We start from the raw sequence: 16,386 nt of genomic DNA, 5'->3' as shown, positions 1-16,386 counted from the left end.
CTCCTTTCGCATCAGTACGCCTGTGGCGAGCTCGGGCGGTTGAGTGGGGCCTCCTCGGGCTGCTGCTTGGCGGTGGCGATGGCGACGCCGAAGATGCCCAGGGGCAGGATCGTGTGGCGGTCCACCATCTTCTCCTCCCACCGCCACACCGCCCTCGCGATCTCGTAAGCGCGCCCCTCCGAGTCGACCACGCTGGCGGGCACGCCGGCTTCGTTGTTGTCGTTCCTGTTCTTGTTGGTGTTGCTGTTGAGCGCGTTGAGGCGGCGGTCGATGTGGTTGGCGATGAAGCGAAAGAGGACGGGCTGGCGCTGCACGTCGACGCGGCCGAACACGCGCTCGATCGCGGCCACCATCTCGCGGCCCAGGTGCAGGCGCTCGATGCCCTCCATCCCGTGGTGGCTCCACTTGAACTGCCGCGCCCACCTCTCCAACACGTCCCTCTCCTCCTCCTCCTTTTCCTTTATGCTCTTCTTCTCCGTTTTGTTCTTCTTCATCTTCTGCTCCTCCTTCTTTTCTTCACGTTCGTGTTGATGGGTTGGTGGTGACGGTGACGTTGCGGTGGCGAGATGAGACCGGCGGCGAGTAGCGAGTCGTGTAGGGCGTAGTACCACTCGGCGGTGGGCCGGTCGATGTCCTCTCGCCCGAACTCCTCGATGATCAGCAGACCCGACGGGACGCCGGCCCGGTCGTCGGCCCGACGCAGGAGCTGGTCCCGCACCAGCCGCAGCACTCCCTCCAGGTCTTCGCCGATGTGGTGCAGCGACCGTGTGAACAGCACCACATCGAACGTGCCTCGCTCCTCCTTCGCCTGCCCGTGTGTCGTGTGTGTCGTGTGTGAGGTGCGTGTCGTGTGGCGGCGCACGCAAACAAACCTGCGCGAGCTCTTCGAGGCTGCACTGCCGGGCGTCGGTGACGCCTCTGCTGCGGGTGGCGGCGATGGCGTCGGGCGAGGGGTCGATGGCCACGACGCGGTGGCCGGCCTCCTGCATGCGGTGCGCCAGCTCGCCCAGCCCGCACCCCACCTCCACTATCTTCAGCCCGCGGCGCCCGCGAAAGTGCTTGGCCAGGATGGGCTCCTGCTGCGCCCACGACACCTCCGCCGCAAAGTCACCTCCCGTGGACATAACTTCTACTCTCTTCTGGCTTCTGGCTTCTGGTCTGGTGTGGTGTTAACTGTTAAAGGTCAGTCACAATTGCGAGCTTTATGTGTGGCACGAGCTGGGTCTGTGTCAACGCGAGAGGTTGGTGCACATTCAACAGCCAACAGCCAGCACTGGAAAACTCAGTCGAACCAATGGGAATGACGGCCGAAAAGAGAAGGAATGTTTGGAATGGCTAAGGAGCAGGAAAGGACAGGGTGGGCTAGCATGCCATTGGTCCTAACCATATTAGGGTAAGACTACCAAGCGGCACAGTCACAGACCAGAGCAAGAGTTGATCAACTCACAAGTGAGAACCAAACAAACAATCTTATCTGTGGAGAAAGAGAGCAGATCCAGAAGATTAAAAATGAGCGCCAACATTGAGAACTTCAAGGACTCGGCGAAGCTGACCTGCATCACCTGCCACGCTTTCAACAGGGATCGCACCCGTACGGTTCCCCCCATGACAGTGATTGATTTTTGTTCGTGGCCCTGATCGATCGGTGACCTCCCCAGTCATTGCCATCTGCCCCAACAACAACGAGGTCCATATCTACCAGAAGCAAGGCGCCGAGTGGGTCAAGAACGCTGTGCTGGTCGAGGTGCCTTCACCCCCTCCACTGTTGTATTGAAGCCAATCTTTTTGTTTTTAGTTGTTGTCTGCCGTTGTAGCACTGAACTGGTTTCACTGCTGCAGCACGATCAAGCGGTGACGGGCATCGACTGGGGCCACAAGGAGAACAGAATCGTGACCTGCTCGCAGGATCGTAACGCCTACGTGTGGTCGCTCGGCGCTGATGGCAAGTGGAAGCCCACCCTGGTGCTCCTCCGCATCACCCGCGCCGCCACCCACGTCAAGTGGAGCCCCAATGGTAACCCCCCTAGCAACCGCGCTGGTCTATCGCACACGCACACGCAAACGCACACATGCAAACGAAGCCGGATGTGTGCTGCAGAGGAAAAGTTCGCTGTGGCGACTGGAGCCAAATGCGTGTCGGTGTGCTACTTCGAGGAGGCCAACGACTGGTGGGTGTCGAAGCACATCAAGCTCCACAAGTCGACGGTGCTGAACGTCGCCTGGCACCCGAACAACATCTTCCTGGCCACCGCCGCGTCGGACTTCAAGGCCCGCATCTTCTCCGCCTTCATCAAGGGCGTGGACAAGAGGCCCGAGAACACGCCGTTCGGCGACAAGCTCCCCTTCGGCGAGATGCTGGCCGAGTACTCGTGCGGCGGTTGGGTGCACGGTGTGTCGTGGTCGCCCTCGGGCGAGTGGCTCAGCTTCGTGAGCCACGACTCGGCGATTTCGTTCGTCAACATCTCCACCGGCAGGGAGGCCGTGCCCCAGCGCCTCTCCCTCAGCGGTCTGCCCTACCGCGTGCTCGCCTTCCTCAACCCCACCGACATCATTGCCGCCGGCTATGACTGCAACCCGGCGCTGTTCCGCCTCAGCGGCCAGACCTGGTACTTTTCACCATCACCAACATACCTTCATCGGCACCTTGACAGTGCTTACCAATGCCATGGCTTCACAGGGCGTTCGTGAAGAACGTGGATGAGAGCTCAGCGGCTGCACGAGCTGCTCCTGGCGCGGCTCAGTCGGCCATGAACATGTGGCAGAAGAAGGCTGACCTGGGCACCACCAGCAACGAGACTCAGCTGGAGACCAAGCACCAGAACGCCATCTCTGGCCTCACCGCTCTCGCCCCCAACCAGTTCTCCACCACCGCTGTCGATGGCAAGCTCATCATCTGGACCGTCAGGGCCTAAGGACAAGATGTTCTTCTTGTTCATCATCTTGTCGGCATGAGGGTGTCAAGACCTCTGCCACAATAAACAAGTCAATCTCCCGTTCTGGGTGCGTCTAGGCGGGCTTGAGGATGATGTTGGCGCGATCGAGATAGATCTCGTCCATCTCGCCCTCTTGGGGCTCCTCCGGCTCGTTGGTGGCCTGATGCACGATGAAGGTGTTGTTGAAGGTGCGCCGCAGGTCGTCGATGATGAGCGGAGGCCGGTGCTGCACAAACTCGGTGTAGACGAACTTCTGGGCGTAGCGCTGGTAGAATCGCCACACGGCCGGATCGCGTAGCACACGCACGATCTGTGCGTCGTGGTTGATCCCGATCTCCTTGCCCGGATCCACCCTCGTGTCTCTCGCACTGTGGTCACCAGTTTAGCCTCAACTCCACGCGCGCACGCGCACGCACAACCGCACACGACGTACAAGCGAAGAAAGCTGTCGAAGACGGGATCGCCAAGCCGGTACATGGAGTTGCCGTTGAAGTGGTCACCGCATCCCCAGTAGATGCCCATACAGTACTCCTTGGGCGTATTTGGGCCGCGGTAGAGGGAGCCCTTGATCCAGAAGTCCTCCATAGCGAACTCGGCGTGCTCGTACATGTTGTCGAGCCAGTACGGCCGAATGGGCACCACGTCCGACTCCATCAAGAAGAAGTAGTCGTAGTTCTTCCTGAACACGTCCATCTACCAACGCAACGCGGTGGTGTTATATCAGTTGGCTTCTTCAAAGGTGAAGGGTTGGAGATGAAACGAACCTCGAAGATCTTGAAGAACAGGTCGGCGATGACCCCGTTGTTGCGGGTCTCACTAGGATAGGGGTCCTGTTCCTCGGTCAAGTTGGCGCTAAGGAAGGTGACGTTCCCGTAGCAGTTGTACATGCTCACCCGCTGCATGTTCTTCTTGTACTGTCTCGGTCGAAGGCGCGTAAGTGTCTTGGAGCGCGGCAAGAGAGAGAGAGAGAGAGTGATGTGCCAGCTTCCGTACGTTCTCCATCCGTTCACGGTCGCTCTCGACCGTGCCGCCGTAGAGCTTGTTGGTGTAGACGAACAAGTCTCTGTACTGGACATAGGGCAGGTCCATGTCACAGGCGGGCACGTTCATGGACGTGTGCGATCTGTCCGCAACACGTGACACACGCTGCTCGTCAGTACTCTCTCTAACCCGTGCGAATGCGGGTCGGGTCTTCAACCTGGCGTAGAACTGGCTGAGGCGGTTCTCCTGGTGGATCGCATGAGGGATGATGACCGCCAGCCTCCGTGGCGCACGCTTCTGCATCGTCGATGCCGGCTGTAGAAATGCAAAGACATATGGCGCTTCAGATCGAGCTGTGTGGAGAAGCGCTTTGATGTACCCAAGTGAAGCCTTCCGGGTGAGTTGAGTGCACTTCTTTGGTGCTGACCTCATCCTCCGCTTCGTCTTCGGCTTCGTCTGGTTCGCACGCGCTCGCCAGCTCGGTCACCTCGCGCTTGAGGCTGTCGAGCTCGGCTTGCAGGTCAGCCAGCAGTCCCTGCTTCTGCTGGATGTGAAGCTTGGCCTGCTCCTTCTCCTGATCGGCCGCCTGTAGCTTGGCCTTGTAGGCGGCCACCTCGTTGTTGAGCGAATCGCGCATCTGTTCGCTGTCGCGCAGCAGCTGCTCTGCTCGAGAGTACTGCACCGAGAGCCGTTCGTTGTGTCGCTGCATGTCGTGGCTGACCTGGCCCAGGCGATCCATCTCCAAGATGAAGTGCTGCTCCCGAATCTGCGTCCTCTGCTCTGCGCTCTGTTGGAAGTGCAGGTTCATCATGGCCGATAGCGCCAGCCCCACCAACAGCAGCGCAATCACCACCCGCGATACCGTGCACCCCGCCAAGCTCGAGCGGCCCCTCTGGCCGCCGCCACCTCCAGCCTCGGAGTCTCGATGCCACTCATTACCGCTTCCGCCACCAACAACCGACGCTCCGGTTCGACGAACTACTGCTTCCATGTTCTATGTGTCCTCTTCTTGCGTCCTTCCTGCTCTTGTTGTTTCACAAAACGTCGAATTTCTTTGTTTCCTTTTTTAGGGATTTCAAAAAGAATGGAAAAGAAAAAAGACAAAAAGAAAAAGGAGAAGGTCAGGAGAGGTCCTTCTCCTTGCCGATGGAGAAGGCCGAGGGGAAGGTGGAGTGGAGCCCCATACGTATCCGATCGTAGGCGCTGCCGAACGAGTCCAGTGCGGGTCTGTGCACACACCACCATCATAGAGAGGAGGTTTATGATGATGTTTTTTTTTACACAACACGTAGAAATGGAACCATCATGGTGATGGGGAGAGAAACGCACCTGACGTCGAGGAAGAAGGCGGAAGGAGGAGCCTGGTGAGAGTCGCCCTGGGGCACCTCTCCCTGATAGAAATCGATCACGTAGCGGACCTCTGTTCCACACCGGTCTACGATCCAATCGTGCCTGTCAAAGGGCAGCTTGTACCTGGGTGATGGGGAGTTGAAGTTCAAGGTGAGAAGAAGGTCGACCATCAGGGGATCTGGTCTCAGCACACACGAAGTATGCAGAAGAAGAAGAAGAAGAAGCATAAGGTGTGGCGCAAGGTTGTACCCGAGCCAGCTCATCATTCGGGCCTTGGGCGACAGGTCAGTCGGCCGGCCACGGAAGCGCGCAAGCCGCGGTCGCTGGCATTCGCTGTGCACACAAGGGATGAAGAAGAAGGTAAGTCAACGTGGGGTTGTTGCGTTTGGTGAAGTTAAATGGATGTCGTGCCTCTCGTGCAGACGTTCCCATTCGAGCACCTGGCTCCAGGAGCGTTCGTTGACGGCGTTGTGGATGCTCACCACGGCGGTCATGTCCTCCTCGCGCGGGTCCCACCCCTTGCGTCGCATGGCGTTGTAGAACATCTGCGGCGAGGGATAGAGCCAGGCCTCCTCCTCGTTGGGCTGGTTGGCGCTGCCGGGCGTGGTGGCGGCCTTGGGGATCGAAGATCGATACCGATCGGTGGGGAGGGTAAAGCGCTGGCCGGGAGCCGGCTGTTGATTGGGCTGCACGGGCATCTGGTTTTTGGGATCGATAGACTGGTCTCGACTGGCACCTGACATCGGACAGCCATCCATCGATTTTCCGCTCATTGATGAAAATTGCGAAGATGTGGTGGTAGAGGAGGAGGTTGTGCTGCTCGGGCTTTGGTTGGATCCTTCAGCAGGCGGGCATGCGGCGGGCACTTGAGGATTGGAAGACAGATCAGCCGGCGGCGCGGCATTTTGAGGCAGCATCGGATGCGCCTTGGCCTTATCGCCCGGCCACATATGCTGCACGGGGCACGCAGACGGCACACTTCCGTTTCCGCCATCTTCGGGCACGGTCTGCTGTGATGCCATCTTCACTTCGCCTTCTTGGAATAGCGTCCAGATTTACTGCCTGGTTTATTTCCTTCTTTTTCTCTTGTACCAACTCAAAAATCACGGTGGGCGAGATCTCTCAGCACCTTCTTCCGCTATCCAGGGCACCTCCAGATTCCGAGTAATGATCATGATCATCGACGGCGGCCCTCTTTCCAGTACGCCTGTCCTCCTACCCACGAAATCTTTTGGCCTACTATTTTGATATTTATTTTTATTCTTTTTCTTTTACTACCATAAATGGCAAACCGTGTCTGTTTGGGTAGCATACGCACAAAAGGAAAAGAGGACGCACGTGGGGGCGAGTTGGTTGCCTTTGTCGACTACTGAGCGTGTGTAGGTGCCCTTGTGGAGTAGAAGACTGTAAACTCGACCACCTCCCCCTGGCCCCAAAGCATCCAACTACTCTTCGCCTCCTTCTACATCTAAACGACGTTTTTGTTGTTGGACAGACATCAACCATGTCGTCGTCCACGAGGGAGAAGTCATCTACGTCCAAGGCAGCCCGTGACGAATCGAGCAAGTCGACTTCCAAGTCTGAGAAGAAGACGAAATCCAGCGACAGCGACGAGAAGAAGAGCCGACGCCTCTCCGCCAAACGCACATCCGACAAGGACTCCAAGGCGGAGAAGAGTGAGAGACACGCCGCATCTTCATCTTCCTCCTCCAAGTCGAGCGGCGGCGATGACAAGAAGAAGAACCGACGCAGCACAGATCGTCCAGTAGCAGTAGCAGCACAGCCGCCGCCGAGAAGGACAGCGGCGGCGAGGGCAAGGAGAGTAAGGGCGACAAGAAGTCGGGACTGATGCGCCGCAAGAGCCTCCTGTCGTCGTCCAAGGGCACCAAGGACGTCGATAAGAAGGACAAGCGGGACGCCAAGGACCGCGAGAAGGCCGAGAAGAGCGACAAGAAGGCCCGGGAGAAGGAGGACAAGAAGACCAAGAAGGACACCGGGGGCGGCACCCTCCGCAAGTCGGCCTCCCCCGCCGGCGCGACGTCCGCCAGCGCGGCCTTTTCTGCGTCTGCGACGGGGGGCTCGCCCTCGACATCGCCCGTCGCCGCCAAATCGGGGGAGAAGCGCACCGGGTCGGGGATCAGCAAGGCCACGCCCAAGAGCCTGGGCAAGGCGACGCCGGCGTCGTCCAAGATGGGCGGCGACTTCCTCCAGCGGCTCGAGGGCATCGAGCGCACCAAGACCGCTGTGGACTTCACCAAATCGCACGCCACCTCCCAGGTCAAGAAGGGCGCCAAGGCCGTCGAGGAGGCCGAGTGGGACGACGAAACCCAGGACAAGGTAAGCAACTTGCTTCATCATCTTCACAATCGAACACATCAAAAACCGCTCCATCGCTGCCCCCCCCCAACCTCGAAGTGCTGAGAGGAACCTCCCCCCCTTTTTTTTCTTCTTTTCTTTTGGCCTGAAGGTCCCCACGGCGATCCGGCTGGCCACGATCGAGTTGGGTCGGGACGAGCTCTCTGCCTTTGCCAACGCCGGAGAGAAGATGTACTTCGACGCTTTCCCCTTCCTGCCCTTCTAAGCTGTGTGTGTGTGTCGTGTGTCGTGTGTGTGAGTTTCCTGAGTGTCGTGTGAGTGTCATTCTTCGCTGACCCTTGGTTCGCAGTGGTCTGGAGATATGGAGGATCGAGAAAATGCTGCCCGTGCGAGTGCCCAAGAAGAAGTACGGCAAGTTCTACGCTGGCGACAGCTACCTCTGCCTCAACACCTCCTACAAGGTGCCTACCTCTCCTTCCTGTGTCCACCGCACATCATAACCCCGGTCGCAACCGCGCTCACCGTCTTTCCTTCACTCCAGGACGGGCGCTCGCGAACCCTGCAGTGGGAGCTGCACTACTGGATCGGTAGGAAGGCGCCCAAGGTACCTCACCTCATCTCATCTTTAGTGTAGAGAGGGAGTGGTGTACTCTAATTTCTCACGTAATGCAACTCAATTGTACAAAAAATAGGATTCTGCTTCGTCGGCTGCCATTCGCTCGATTCAGCTCAACGAAAAGATCGGCGGTCAGGCCGTGCACTACCGCGAGGTAAGGCCTTCGCGCGTTCTCTCTTCACTCACTCTCGAACTCTTTCCCCAGCTGGGCCGAATTTCCGTTAACTGTCGGTGTTCCCGTCGGGGCGTAGGTCCAAGGCCACGAGTCGGAGAAGTTCCAGCAGTTGTTCAACTACAAGATCAAGTACCTCCGCGGCGGTACGGAGTCGGCCCTCAACCACGTCACCGAAGAGGCCTACGAGACCCGGCTTCTGCACCTGCTCGGCAAGAAGGGAGTCGTCAGACAGGTCCGTCACGACACGCCCCATTCCGCACACGCACACGCACCACCGCACGCACTTGATTGACCTGTTTCCTGACTCGTTGTGTTCTTATCGGTCCTACAGGTGGATGCGACGTGCGGTTCGCTGAACGAAGGCGATGTATTTGTGTTGGATGCGGGAAAGAACATCTTCGTGTGGGTGGGCAAGGAAGCCGGCCTGGTGAAGCAGAGCAAGGGCCTGGAGATCGCCAACATGATCAACTCTGAGAACAAAGGTAACCTACCACACCAACCGCGCGCTCGTGTGGGAGTTGTCGTGCAGAGTGGATATGTTTTGCTGAACGGAAACTGCGGCGGCTGCTGTTCAGGAATGGGCATGGTGTCGTTGCTGCTGGGCGCGGAGCGAGAGAACAGCCCACTGTTCTGGGAGGTCATGGGCGGCAAGGGCGAAATCGCCCCGGCGGAAGAGGCCATGACCGACAAGGAGGTCGCCGAGGAGATGGCCGAGTCCGTCTTCCTTTACAAGTACGCACACGCACTCACCGCCTACCTCTCCCCTTTTTTCTTGTCTAACGAACGCCGCAACGCACCACCGCACACGCATCACTGCACGCTTCGCACACACACACGCAGGGTGATGGAGGTGGACGGCGACATGCAGGCCATCCCGATCACCGAGACTCCATTTGTACGAGATATGCTCGAGTCGACCTTCACCTACATCCTCGACTGCGAAACGGAGATATTTATTTGGGTCGGCAAGAAGTCCGACTGGGAGAGCAAGGCCAGCGGCATCATGCTTGCCGATGTACGTGTGTCTGAACCCACGCAACACATTGCGCGCGCACAGCACACAGCACGCAACACACAGCACCTTACAGTACGCACGCGCACATAGGACTTCCTCACCATGTTCGAGCGACCTTCGTGGACTCCGATGACGCGCATGCTCGAGGGCACCGAGACCGTGCTGTTCAAGAGCAAGTTCGCCAACTGGGTCGACATCCACCCCACCCGAGACTTCCGGTAACGCCCACATGCTTCTTTTTCTCTCTGTGTCGTGTTGTGTCGTGTCGTGTCGTGTCGTGTCGTGTCGTGTCGTTGGTCGTGTGTGCCGTGCCGTGCCGTGTGCGTCGACCGTTTGGAGGAGTGGTCACTGATCACTCTGCGACAGAGAGATCGAGTTCCGCAAGCAGCAGGCCAACATTGCGGCGACGCCAGCGGTGCAGCCCAAGATCGACGTGGATCTCATGCACGCCCGCCCGGAGAAGGACGAGTTCAGCCCCGACAAGGAGTTCCCCGGCATCGACGAAGACTCCGGCCTCGTTGAGGTATACGCAACACCCGCGACACGCACACGCACACGCACACGGACACGCACACGGACACGCACACGCAACACAAACTTAAACCGCACGCGGTGGCAGATCTGGGTGATTGACGACAAGTCGCACGCGGCGGCCGTGGGCGAGGACAACTTTGGCGAGTTCTACAACGGGCGGAGCTACATCGTGCTGTACTCGTTCACCATCAAGGAGAGCATCAGGTCGGTGGCCTACTTCCTGGGCGGCAGCAGGGCCGCGCCCAGCGACTACATCGCCTACCAGACGGGCCTCTACGAGCAGCTCGAGGAGAAGATGGAGTCCGAGGGCGGCAAGGCCCCCATCCAGATCCGCCACCAGCTCTTCGCCGAATCCGACTACTTCCGCACCCTTTTCGAAGGTACTGCCAACTTTTTTATTTTATTCTTTAAATCCAATTTAAATCACGGAAATTGTGTTATTTTGTTTTTATTTAGTGGGTTTTATTGCTCATTATTTCCAATATTATTTTTCTCTTCTCAGGTCTGATGATTGTACATTGCGGGGCGGATCCGGACGCGCCGCGGCCGGAGAAGAGCCTCTACGGCATTTGGGGCACGTCGCCGCAGGATGTGCGGGCAGTGCAGGTCGAGCACATCGGGGCGGCCCAGCTGTCATCCGCCGGCGTGTTCGTGCTCTTCACCGCCACCCACGCCTTCAAGTGGCTCGGCGCTGGCGCCACCGACGAGAGCAAGGCCATGGCCGACCACCTCGTCCAGCACATGGGCGAAGACAAGTATGACCACCACGACTCAACTTTGATCTTTTTTTGTGTCGGAGCTAAACCACACACACACACTCCACACACACACACACACAGGGAGGTCGTGGTGCTGGAGGAGGGCAGCGAGACGGACGAGTTCTGGCTCGAGCTGGGCGGCAAGGCCGAGTATGCCAACTTTGCCGGGAGGCCCTACGGCTGGCCCCGCGTGTTCCAGGTCTCGGAGGCCACGGGCGTCGTGGCCGTGCACGAGGTGCTGTCCTACTCGCAGTCCGACCTCGACGAGCTCGACGTCTTCCTACTCGACGCCTACAACGAGGTGTTCATCTGGACGGGCCGCGATTCGTCTGAGAAGGAGAGGCGCATGGCCCGTGAGATCGCGCAGGAGTACATCGACCGGGCCAAGAGCGTCGACGGGCGAGAGGCGGCGGATCTCCCGCTGACGGTGGTCCTGTCGGGCGAGGAGCCGGTGACCTTCCGGGCGTGCTTCCACGAGTGGCGGCTCCACGATAGTAGCCGCGACCTGGTCCAGGTCATCGAGAAGCGCATCCAGACCAAGATTCAGGGCATCGAGGAGGAGGCGGCCAAGCCCACCGAGCTCATGTCCGACTTCTTCAACAAGCTCAACAAGAAGTACAACATCGACCCCACCCAGGAGCACCTCGCCGACGAGCCCGCCGCCGCCCCTGCGCCGGTGCAGGTCTCCGCCTCGTCCGAGCAGCGACGCGTCGACGAAGTCGCCACCGCCGAAGCCACGGCTGCCGCACCTGCCGTCGCTGGCGACGCCGAGCCCTCGCAGCCGGAACACGACGAGGCCAGCGAGGCCGCAAGCGCCGACGTCGAAGAGTGTGGCGAGAAGGCTGCAGCTGCCGATGATGACGGACACGCGACCGAGACCGTCGACGCCTAAGGCATTTGTATACTGATGGTGCGGAGTGAGCAAGAAGAAGCTGAGCTACGACGAACATAGATGTGAACCGCACATGTACACGAAAGGACAAATCAAAATAGAACAACAACGATGTGTCTTCTGTTAAATGCTGGCTGGGCAAGATGGGTTTGTTTTATGATCATAAGTGTGGGGGTTGGCTATGGACATAATGTGGAGGTGAAGAAGAAGGCAAAATTGGAAAGAGCGGAAGAAGGCCACTGTCACACTGCTCTCAGTAGACGCCGGGGATGATGATGTAGGGCACCTCCTTGCAATACTGGTTCCAGGCCTTGCCGTACTTGGAGCGGCATCGCCTGTCGTCGCGGTTGGCCCGGTCCAGAAGCAGCCACGTCATCATCACCTATGGAAACAGCACAGACAGAAACGTAGAGTGAAAATCCGCACATTTAACACGCCATTTTAGCTCCGACTGTGGAGAGCGTACCTGGTAGGTCCAGGGGATCACGGAGGAGAAGCCGCCGCACATGCAGAACGAGGCGGTGATGAAGAGATCGCAGAGGTAGTTGAAGTGGCGCGACAGGGACCAGAAGCCGGAGGCCAGGAGCAGGTTGTGGCGCTCCTGTCCGTCGGCGGTCTTGTAGACGGCCTCGATGGCCCGGGCGGGCTTGCCCCAGATCGTCACCTTGCCCTTGCTCGCGCGGAACGCGGTCTTCTCGTCGTTGGTCAGTCGGAAGAGGGTGTAGCCCAGGATGTTCATGCCCAGGATGAGGGTCACCTCGACGGCCGACAGGTGGTTGGGGTGGTGCACGAGGAACCACGCCTGCGAGGTGTAGATGGTGAGCACCCAGCAGGTCGAACCGTAGGCCATGAAGAAGCCGTAGTGGTCGTGCATGATATCGAGCGTCTGCGTGTACCACGCCTCCTTCCACGCCCTGCACACGCAATCGGAGTTAAAAAACCGTCGTGTGTGTGTGTGTGTGTGTGTGTGTGTGTGTGGTGATGAGTGCGGTACCAATCGATGATGTAGATCATCTGGAGGACCTGCAGGAGGACCATGGAGTTGGACAGCTGGCCGTAGAGCTCGTACTGCTTGGCGGCGTGCGAGAGGTTGACGATGGCCCACCCGATCATGCCGATGCGGCCGATGGAGAACATCTTGATGTCGAAGTTGCCGATGCGCGGGTTCAACTCCACGCCCATCCAGAAGTCGTAGAAGAACTGACCGTGGACCGACGCGTCCCTGTTGGTCGGCGCGTACACTCCCTGTCATGCATACGTCAGTCAACCGCACACTCGTCACACACAACACACACAACACACACGACACCGGCACACGCACCTTGAGGTAGGCGAGGAGGGCAAAGACGAAGCCCGAGATGGTGCCGACGGTGATGAGCGGGCCGTAGTTATCGTACACGAACGTGGCCGGGAACAGGTTGAGACCGTACGACCCCAGGAAGAACGCGCCAATCGTCACCAGCGTGGCCGCCAGCGCTGCACACACATGACACACGCCCACGTCAGCATACGACACGACACGACACACGACACACGCGTGACCCGGCATACCGTTGATCTTGTAGGGGAGGACGTTGCCGGCGGGCGTGGGGAGGCCCATGGTGCGCTGGCCGGGGAGGAGGAAGTAGAGCGCGACCTGGAAGGCGATGAAGAGCGCGAAGCCGGCCCAGGCCGTCGGGGTGGCGGGCGGGATGCCGGCCCAGAGGCCCGCGAGGGTCCACCGGCCGGCGGCCAGGTCCTGGAGCGGAGCGACGACGGAGCAGTCGTAGTCGGTGCAGGCGCGGTAGAGGAGGAAGGGGATGGTGGGGACGAAGAAGGTGAGGAAGGCGGTGGTGAAGTGGCCCCCGAACTCGCCCTCGAAGCCGCCCCAGTCGCCCCAGGGCTTGGCATCGGCAGATGCAGAGCTCCCGGGGGGTGAGCCCCGCAGGATCGACTCGTCGTGTAGCTTGTCCTTCATCTTCTCCTCGGCTCGGTGCACGGCACCCATGGCGCGATCGACGTCGCGGCCAGCGCGTTCTCTGACGACGGTTGCCATCTCTCTTTAAATGTTTTGGATTTCAATCTAATCTCTCTGCAGATCTTGAGCGATCTGCACTAAAATGGCAAGTTGAAGGAAGAATGAAGAGTTGGTGTGGTGGTGTGCCTTCTTTTGCTCAACTGTGGTGGGCGCAGGCGGTGAGTGCTCTTCATATTTATGGCGGAGCGCCTTGCCGGCCACCGGGTCAACTGCGAAGCACCGGACCCACCACTTCATTGCCCAACGATGCGGGGGGTATTTCGCCGCCCGCTCCATCGCCTTTTCGCCTGACCTGCCCCAACGCATAGTCGACAACAATCACTCCGCTACCTTTTCTCACATTTAAAAATTTGAATCATTTGTCAGTTAACGGAGGCGGGATATTTTGAATTCCTCCAAAAAGAGACGCGAGAGGCAAGGTCAGGTGATGATTAGATCGCACGTAGAAGGGTGGGCCGGAACGAGGGGAAGAGCTTGCGTCGGTGACTCCGTGGTGATCCACGGTGATCAAGTCCTCTGTTTGCACGGGGATTCGGCCTGGCTTGCCAAACCTCCACCCACCTCCACACCATCAACCGGCGAAGAATACAGCTCCCGGGAAGGTGCGTCGGCAACAGCTCCATGCAGCGCGGTGAGCGAAGCTGGTGATGGGCGATGTAGCGTGAACGAGGTCGACCCTGTTGATGATGGTTGCCCTCGGGCTTCGTCAATCCACGCCAAGAAGGAAGATGATCTCATCGCCGCTTCGTTCCGGATCCAAAACAGAGGAAGAGTGGCGGACAAGCATCCTGCTGGAAGTGAGGGGAAAGTTACGTCCTCGTTGATCGCTAGCACCGTCGTGCCGTACCGCGTACGCGCATCGCGGTCTACTTGCGTCGGAAGGAGGTGGTGCGCGAGCTGCCCGTCTGCGCCAAGTGTGTGCGGTGGCTGGTTAGACTTGGAGGAACAATCGTGTGGCTGAGAGCAAGGACCCACGCACCTGCCCACTCAGGGAGCTCACATTGTCGAATCGGCAGAGCTGCCATTTGCTGAGGTGAGGCAGATCCACGCGCTCAAACCCGTCCTTCACATACGCTCGCTCGCTCTCTTCGATGTAGCCCTCCACTTGCTCGTCGTCTTGGTCATCGTCTTCGCTCTCGTCCTCGTAAGAGAGCTTGCGGTATCCCCAGGTGCGCAGGGGGTCGCCATTGAGCCCGTCGCCGGTGTGGCCGATCAGGATGTACTCCTTGACGCTGGCCTAGCACACGACCACCACCGGATCAACGCCGCGTACTTGCCCATTACCGACACGCGCTCGGCGCTACACCTACCTTGCTCCGAAAGTCGCTGGTCCAGTCGGCCCCGAAGGGCATCCACGCACACAGCACGATCGTGTAGTCGGTCTCTCGGAGGGCCTCTCGGTAGTCCGCCTCGCGCACCACATCGGGGAAGAGGCGCTTCATCGGCCGCTCCGAGTTGTCTACCGCCTCGATCACGATCCCGCAGTGCTCGTCTCCACAGCCTTTTTGCTGCTACGTTGTGCAAGTGTGGTGTAAAGATGGTGGAAAAGATGGCAGGATTGATTGATGGAAGGCGGACCCAGCCGGTAAGTGCTTGCCGCAGCCCGAATGTTAGCTTGCCCGTGCCGGCCCCCGCCTCTAGCACCCGGAGGGGCTTCCCATCTGCATAGTCGCTCGCGTAGCGTTGCCTGCATTCGAGGAGGTAGCGCGCCAATGCATCGATGTAATCGCTAGTCCAGCACTCGTAGATGGGGAAGTCCTGATTGTAGCAGTGGGCCTTCCATGCTTCCTGGCAGTCCTTCCTTACCTCCTCTGGCGCACCAGGCGGCGCAAAGAAGGCCTCCAGCAGTTCGCCCAAGCTTGGAAATCGACCCAAATCGCTCATGATCTGCTCCCGTGCCGCCATTTTAAATTTAACTGATTTTATTTGAATAGGTTATTTTAATGTTTCGAGGAAGAGCAACAGTCTGCTTTTCTCGTTCGCCCCAAGAGCAAGCGACGTGCGTCTTGTCCGTGCTGCCGTGGTCTCATCAGTTGACGACGGTCTTATTCTGCCTCAGTACAGAACAGGAGCCGAAAAATGTCGGACATAGGCACCCCAGACGGAGAGCACCACCAGTCGCATCAAGGTGAAGAACCCAAGGTACGCAAGGTCGTGGTTGAGGTGCACTTCTTGAGGTCTTTCGAATGGCTCCCTGAATCTGACGTCTTTGCTGGCCGGGTCGGAAGACCAAGCTCAGCCACCAAAGTGGGTCGCTTGACGGCGAAGACGAAGACAAACCGTTCAACCCCGACCTCGCGCAAGTCGACAGGATTCTGGGCGTGAAGGAGGAGTTGGACGACGATGGCAATGCGGTGACCAAATACCTGGTGAAGTGGGAATCGAAGCCCCACAACGAAAGCACATGGGAGCTCGCCACCGACATCAACGTACTTGCTACTACTTGGCGGCCTGCCCTGCTTCGATCGTGCTCTTTCCAGTACTTACGCTAGTGTGGCGTGTGGCGTGTGGCGTGTGGCGTGTGGCGTGTGGCGTGTGGCGTGTGGCGTGTGGCGTGTGGCGTGTGGCGTGTGGCGTGTGGCGTGTGGCGTGTGGCGTGTGGCGTGTGGCGTGTGGCGTGTGGCGTGTGGCGTGTGGCGTGTGGCGTGTGGCGTGTGGCGTGTGGCGTGTGGCGTGTGGCGTGTGGCGTGTGGCGTGTGGCGTGTGGCGTGTGGCGTGTGGCGTGTGGCGTGTGGCGTGTGGCGTGTGGCGTGTGGCGTGTGGCGTGTGCGTGTGTCGTGTGGCGTGTGTCGTGTGGGT

The 16,386-nt window shown here is 59.1% G+C and overlaps 8 protein-coding genes and 1 pseudogene across 8 annotated transcripts in view; 3 read left to right on the top strand and 6 right to left on the bottom strand.

The window, feature by feature from the left end:
- Positions 1-11: 11 nt before the first annotated feature.
- On the bottom strand, positions 12-1,124 carry ACA1_373900 (methyltransferase domain containing protein; the record flags this gene model as incomplete). The annotated part of the gene is made up of 3 exons (XM_004334288.1): positions 12-514; positions 553-808; positions 873-1,124. The coding sequence occupies 3 exons, from the start codon at positions 1,122-1,124 to the stop codon at positions 12-14; spliced, it is 1,011 nt and encodes a 336-aa protein (XP_004334336.1).
- A 385-nt stretch (positions 1,125-1,509) lies between these two features.
- ACA1_373890 (actin related protein 2/3 complex, 41 kDa subunit) lies at positions 1,510-2,912 on the top strand (the record flags this gene model as incomplete). The annotated part of the gene is made up of 5 exons (XM_004334287.1): positions 1,510-1,591; positions 1,659-1,744; positions 1,840-2,014; positions 2,099-2,606; positions 2,678-2,912. The coding sequence occupies 5 exons, from the start codon at positions 1,510-1,512 to the stop codon at positions 2,910-2,912; spliced, it is 1,086 nt and encodes a 361-aa protein (XP_004334335.1).
- Positions 2,913-3,006: 94 nt separating this feature from the next.
- ACA1_373880 (uncharacterized protein) lies at positions 3,007-3,835 on the bottom strand (the record flags this gene model as incomplete). The annotated part of the gene is made up of 3 exons (XM_004334286.1): positions 3,007-3,301; positions 3,367-3,626; positions 3,698-3,835. The coding sequence occupies 3 exons, from the start codon at positions 3,833-3,835 to the stop codon at positions 3,007-3,009; spliced, it is 693 nt and encodes a 230-aa protein (XP_004334334.1).
- Positions 3,836-4,257: 422 nt separating this feature from the next.
- ACA1_373870 (uncharacterized protein) lies at positions 4,258-4,722 on the bottom strand (the record flags this gene model as incomplete). Its single annotated transcript, XM_004334285.1, has 1 exon — positions 4,258-4,722. One exon carries the CDS (start codon positions 4,720-4,722, stop codon positions 4,258-4,260), a length of 465 nt encoding a protein of 154 aa, XP_004334333.1.
- A 313-nt stretch (positions 4,723-5,035) lies between these two features.
- Positions 5,036-5,962, bottom strand: ACA1_373860 (Cytochrome c/c1 heme lyase; the record flags this gene model as incomplete). The annotated part of the gene is made up of 4 exons (XM_004334284.1): positions 5,036-5,141; positions 5,244-5,387; positions 5,514-5,587; positions 5,705-5,962. 4 exons carry the CDS (start codon positions 5,960-5,962, stop codon positions 5,036-5,038), a joined length of 582 nt encoding a protein of 193 aa, XP_004334332.1.
- Positions 5,963-6,768: 806 nt separating this feature from the next.
- ACA1_373850 (gelsolin repeatcontaining protein) lies at positions 6,769-11,570 on the top strand (the record flags this gene model as incomplete). The annotated part of the gene is made up of 15 exons (XM_004334283.1): positions 6,769-7,024; positions 7,048-7,601; positions 7,732-7,811; positions 7,930-8,041; positions 8,122-8,184; positions 8,273-8,350; positions 8,448-8,603; positions 8,703-8,853; positions 8,947-9,103; positions 9,212-9,386; positions 9,477-9,604; positions 9,753-9,909; positions 10,006-10,300; positions 10,423-10,675; positions 10,760-11,570. The coding sequence occupies 15 exons, from the start codon at positions 6,769-6,771 to the stop codon at positions 11,568-11,570; spliced, it is 3,426 nt and encodes a 1,141-aa protein (XP_004334331.1).
- Positions 11,571-11,823: 253 nt separating this feature from the next.
- ACA1_373840 lies at positions 11,824-13,605 on the bottom strand (annotated as a pseudogene).
- An 848-nt stretch (positions 13,606-14,453) lies between these two features.
- ACA1_373830 (uncharacterized protein) lies at positions 14,454-15,492 on the bottom strand (the record flags this gene model as incomplete). The annotated part of the gene is made up of 4 exons (XM_004334282.1): positions 14,454-14,492; positions 14,567-14,824; positions 14,898-15,095; positions 15,166-15,492. The coding sequence occupies 4 exons, from the start codon at positions 15,490-15,492 to the stop codon at positions 14,454-14,456; spliced, it is 822 nt and encodes a 273-aa protein (XP_004334330.1).
- A 174-nt stretch (positions 15,493-15,666) lies between these two features.
- Positions 15,667-16,386, top strand: part of ACA1_373820 (chromodomain helicase DNA binding protein family) — a gene marked incomplete at both ends in the record, with an annotated part of 3,169 nt that continues 2,449 nt past the window's right edge. Inside the window, 2 exons of the mRNA XM_004334281.1 lie at positions 15,667-15,729; positions 15,816-16,016. Of these exons, the coding sequence (XP_004334329.1) occupies positions 15,667-15,729; positions 15,816-16,016 (264 nt within the window). The remainder of the gene's footprint in view (positions 15,730-15,815; positions 16,017-16,386) is intronic.

Source organism: Acanthamoeba castellanii, assembly GCF_000313135.1.
Source record: "Acanthamoeba castellanii str. Neff unplaced genomic scaffold scf7180000084679, whole genome shotgun sequence".
In the NCBI taxonomy this organism is placed as follows: Eukaryota; Discosea; order Longamoebia; family Acanthamoebidae; genus Acanthamoeba; species Acanthamoeba castellanii.
This window is presented reverse-complemented; position numbering and strand designations above follow the sequence as displayed.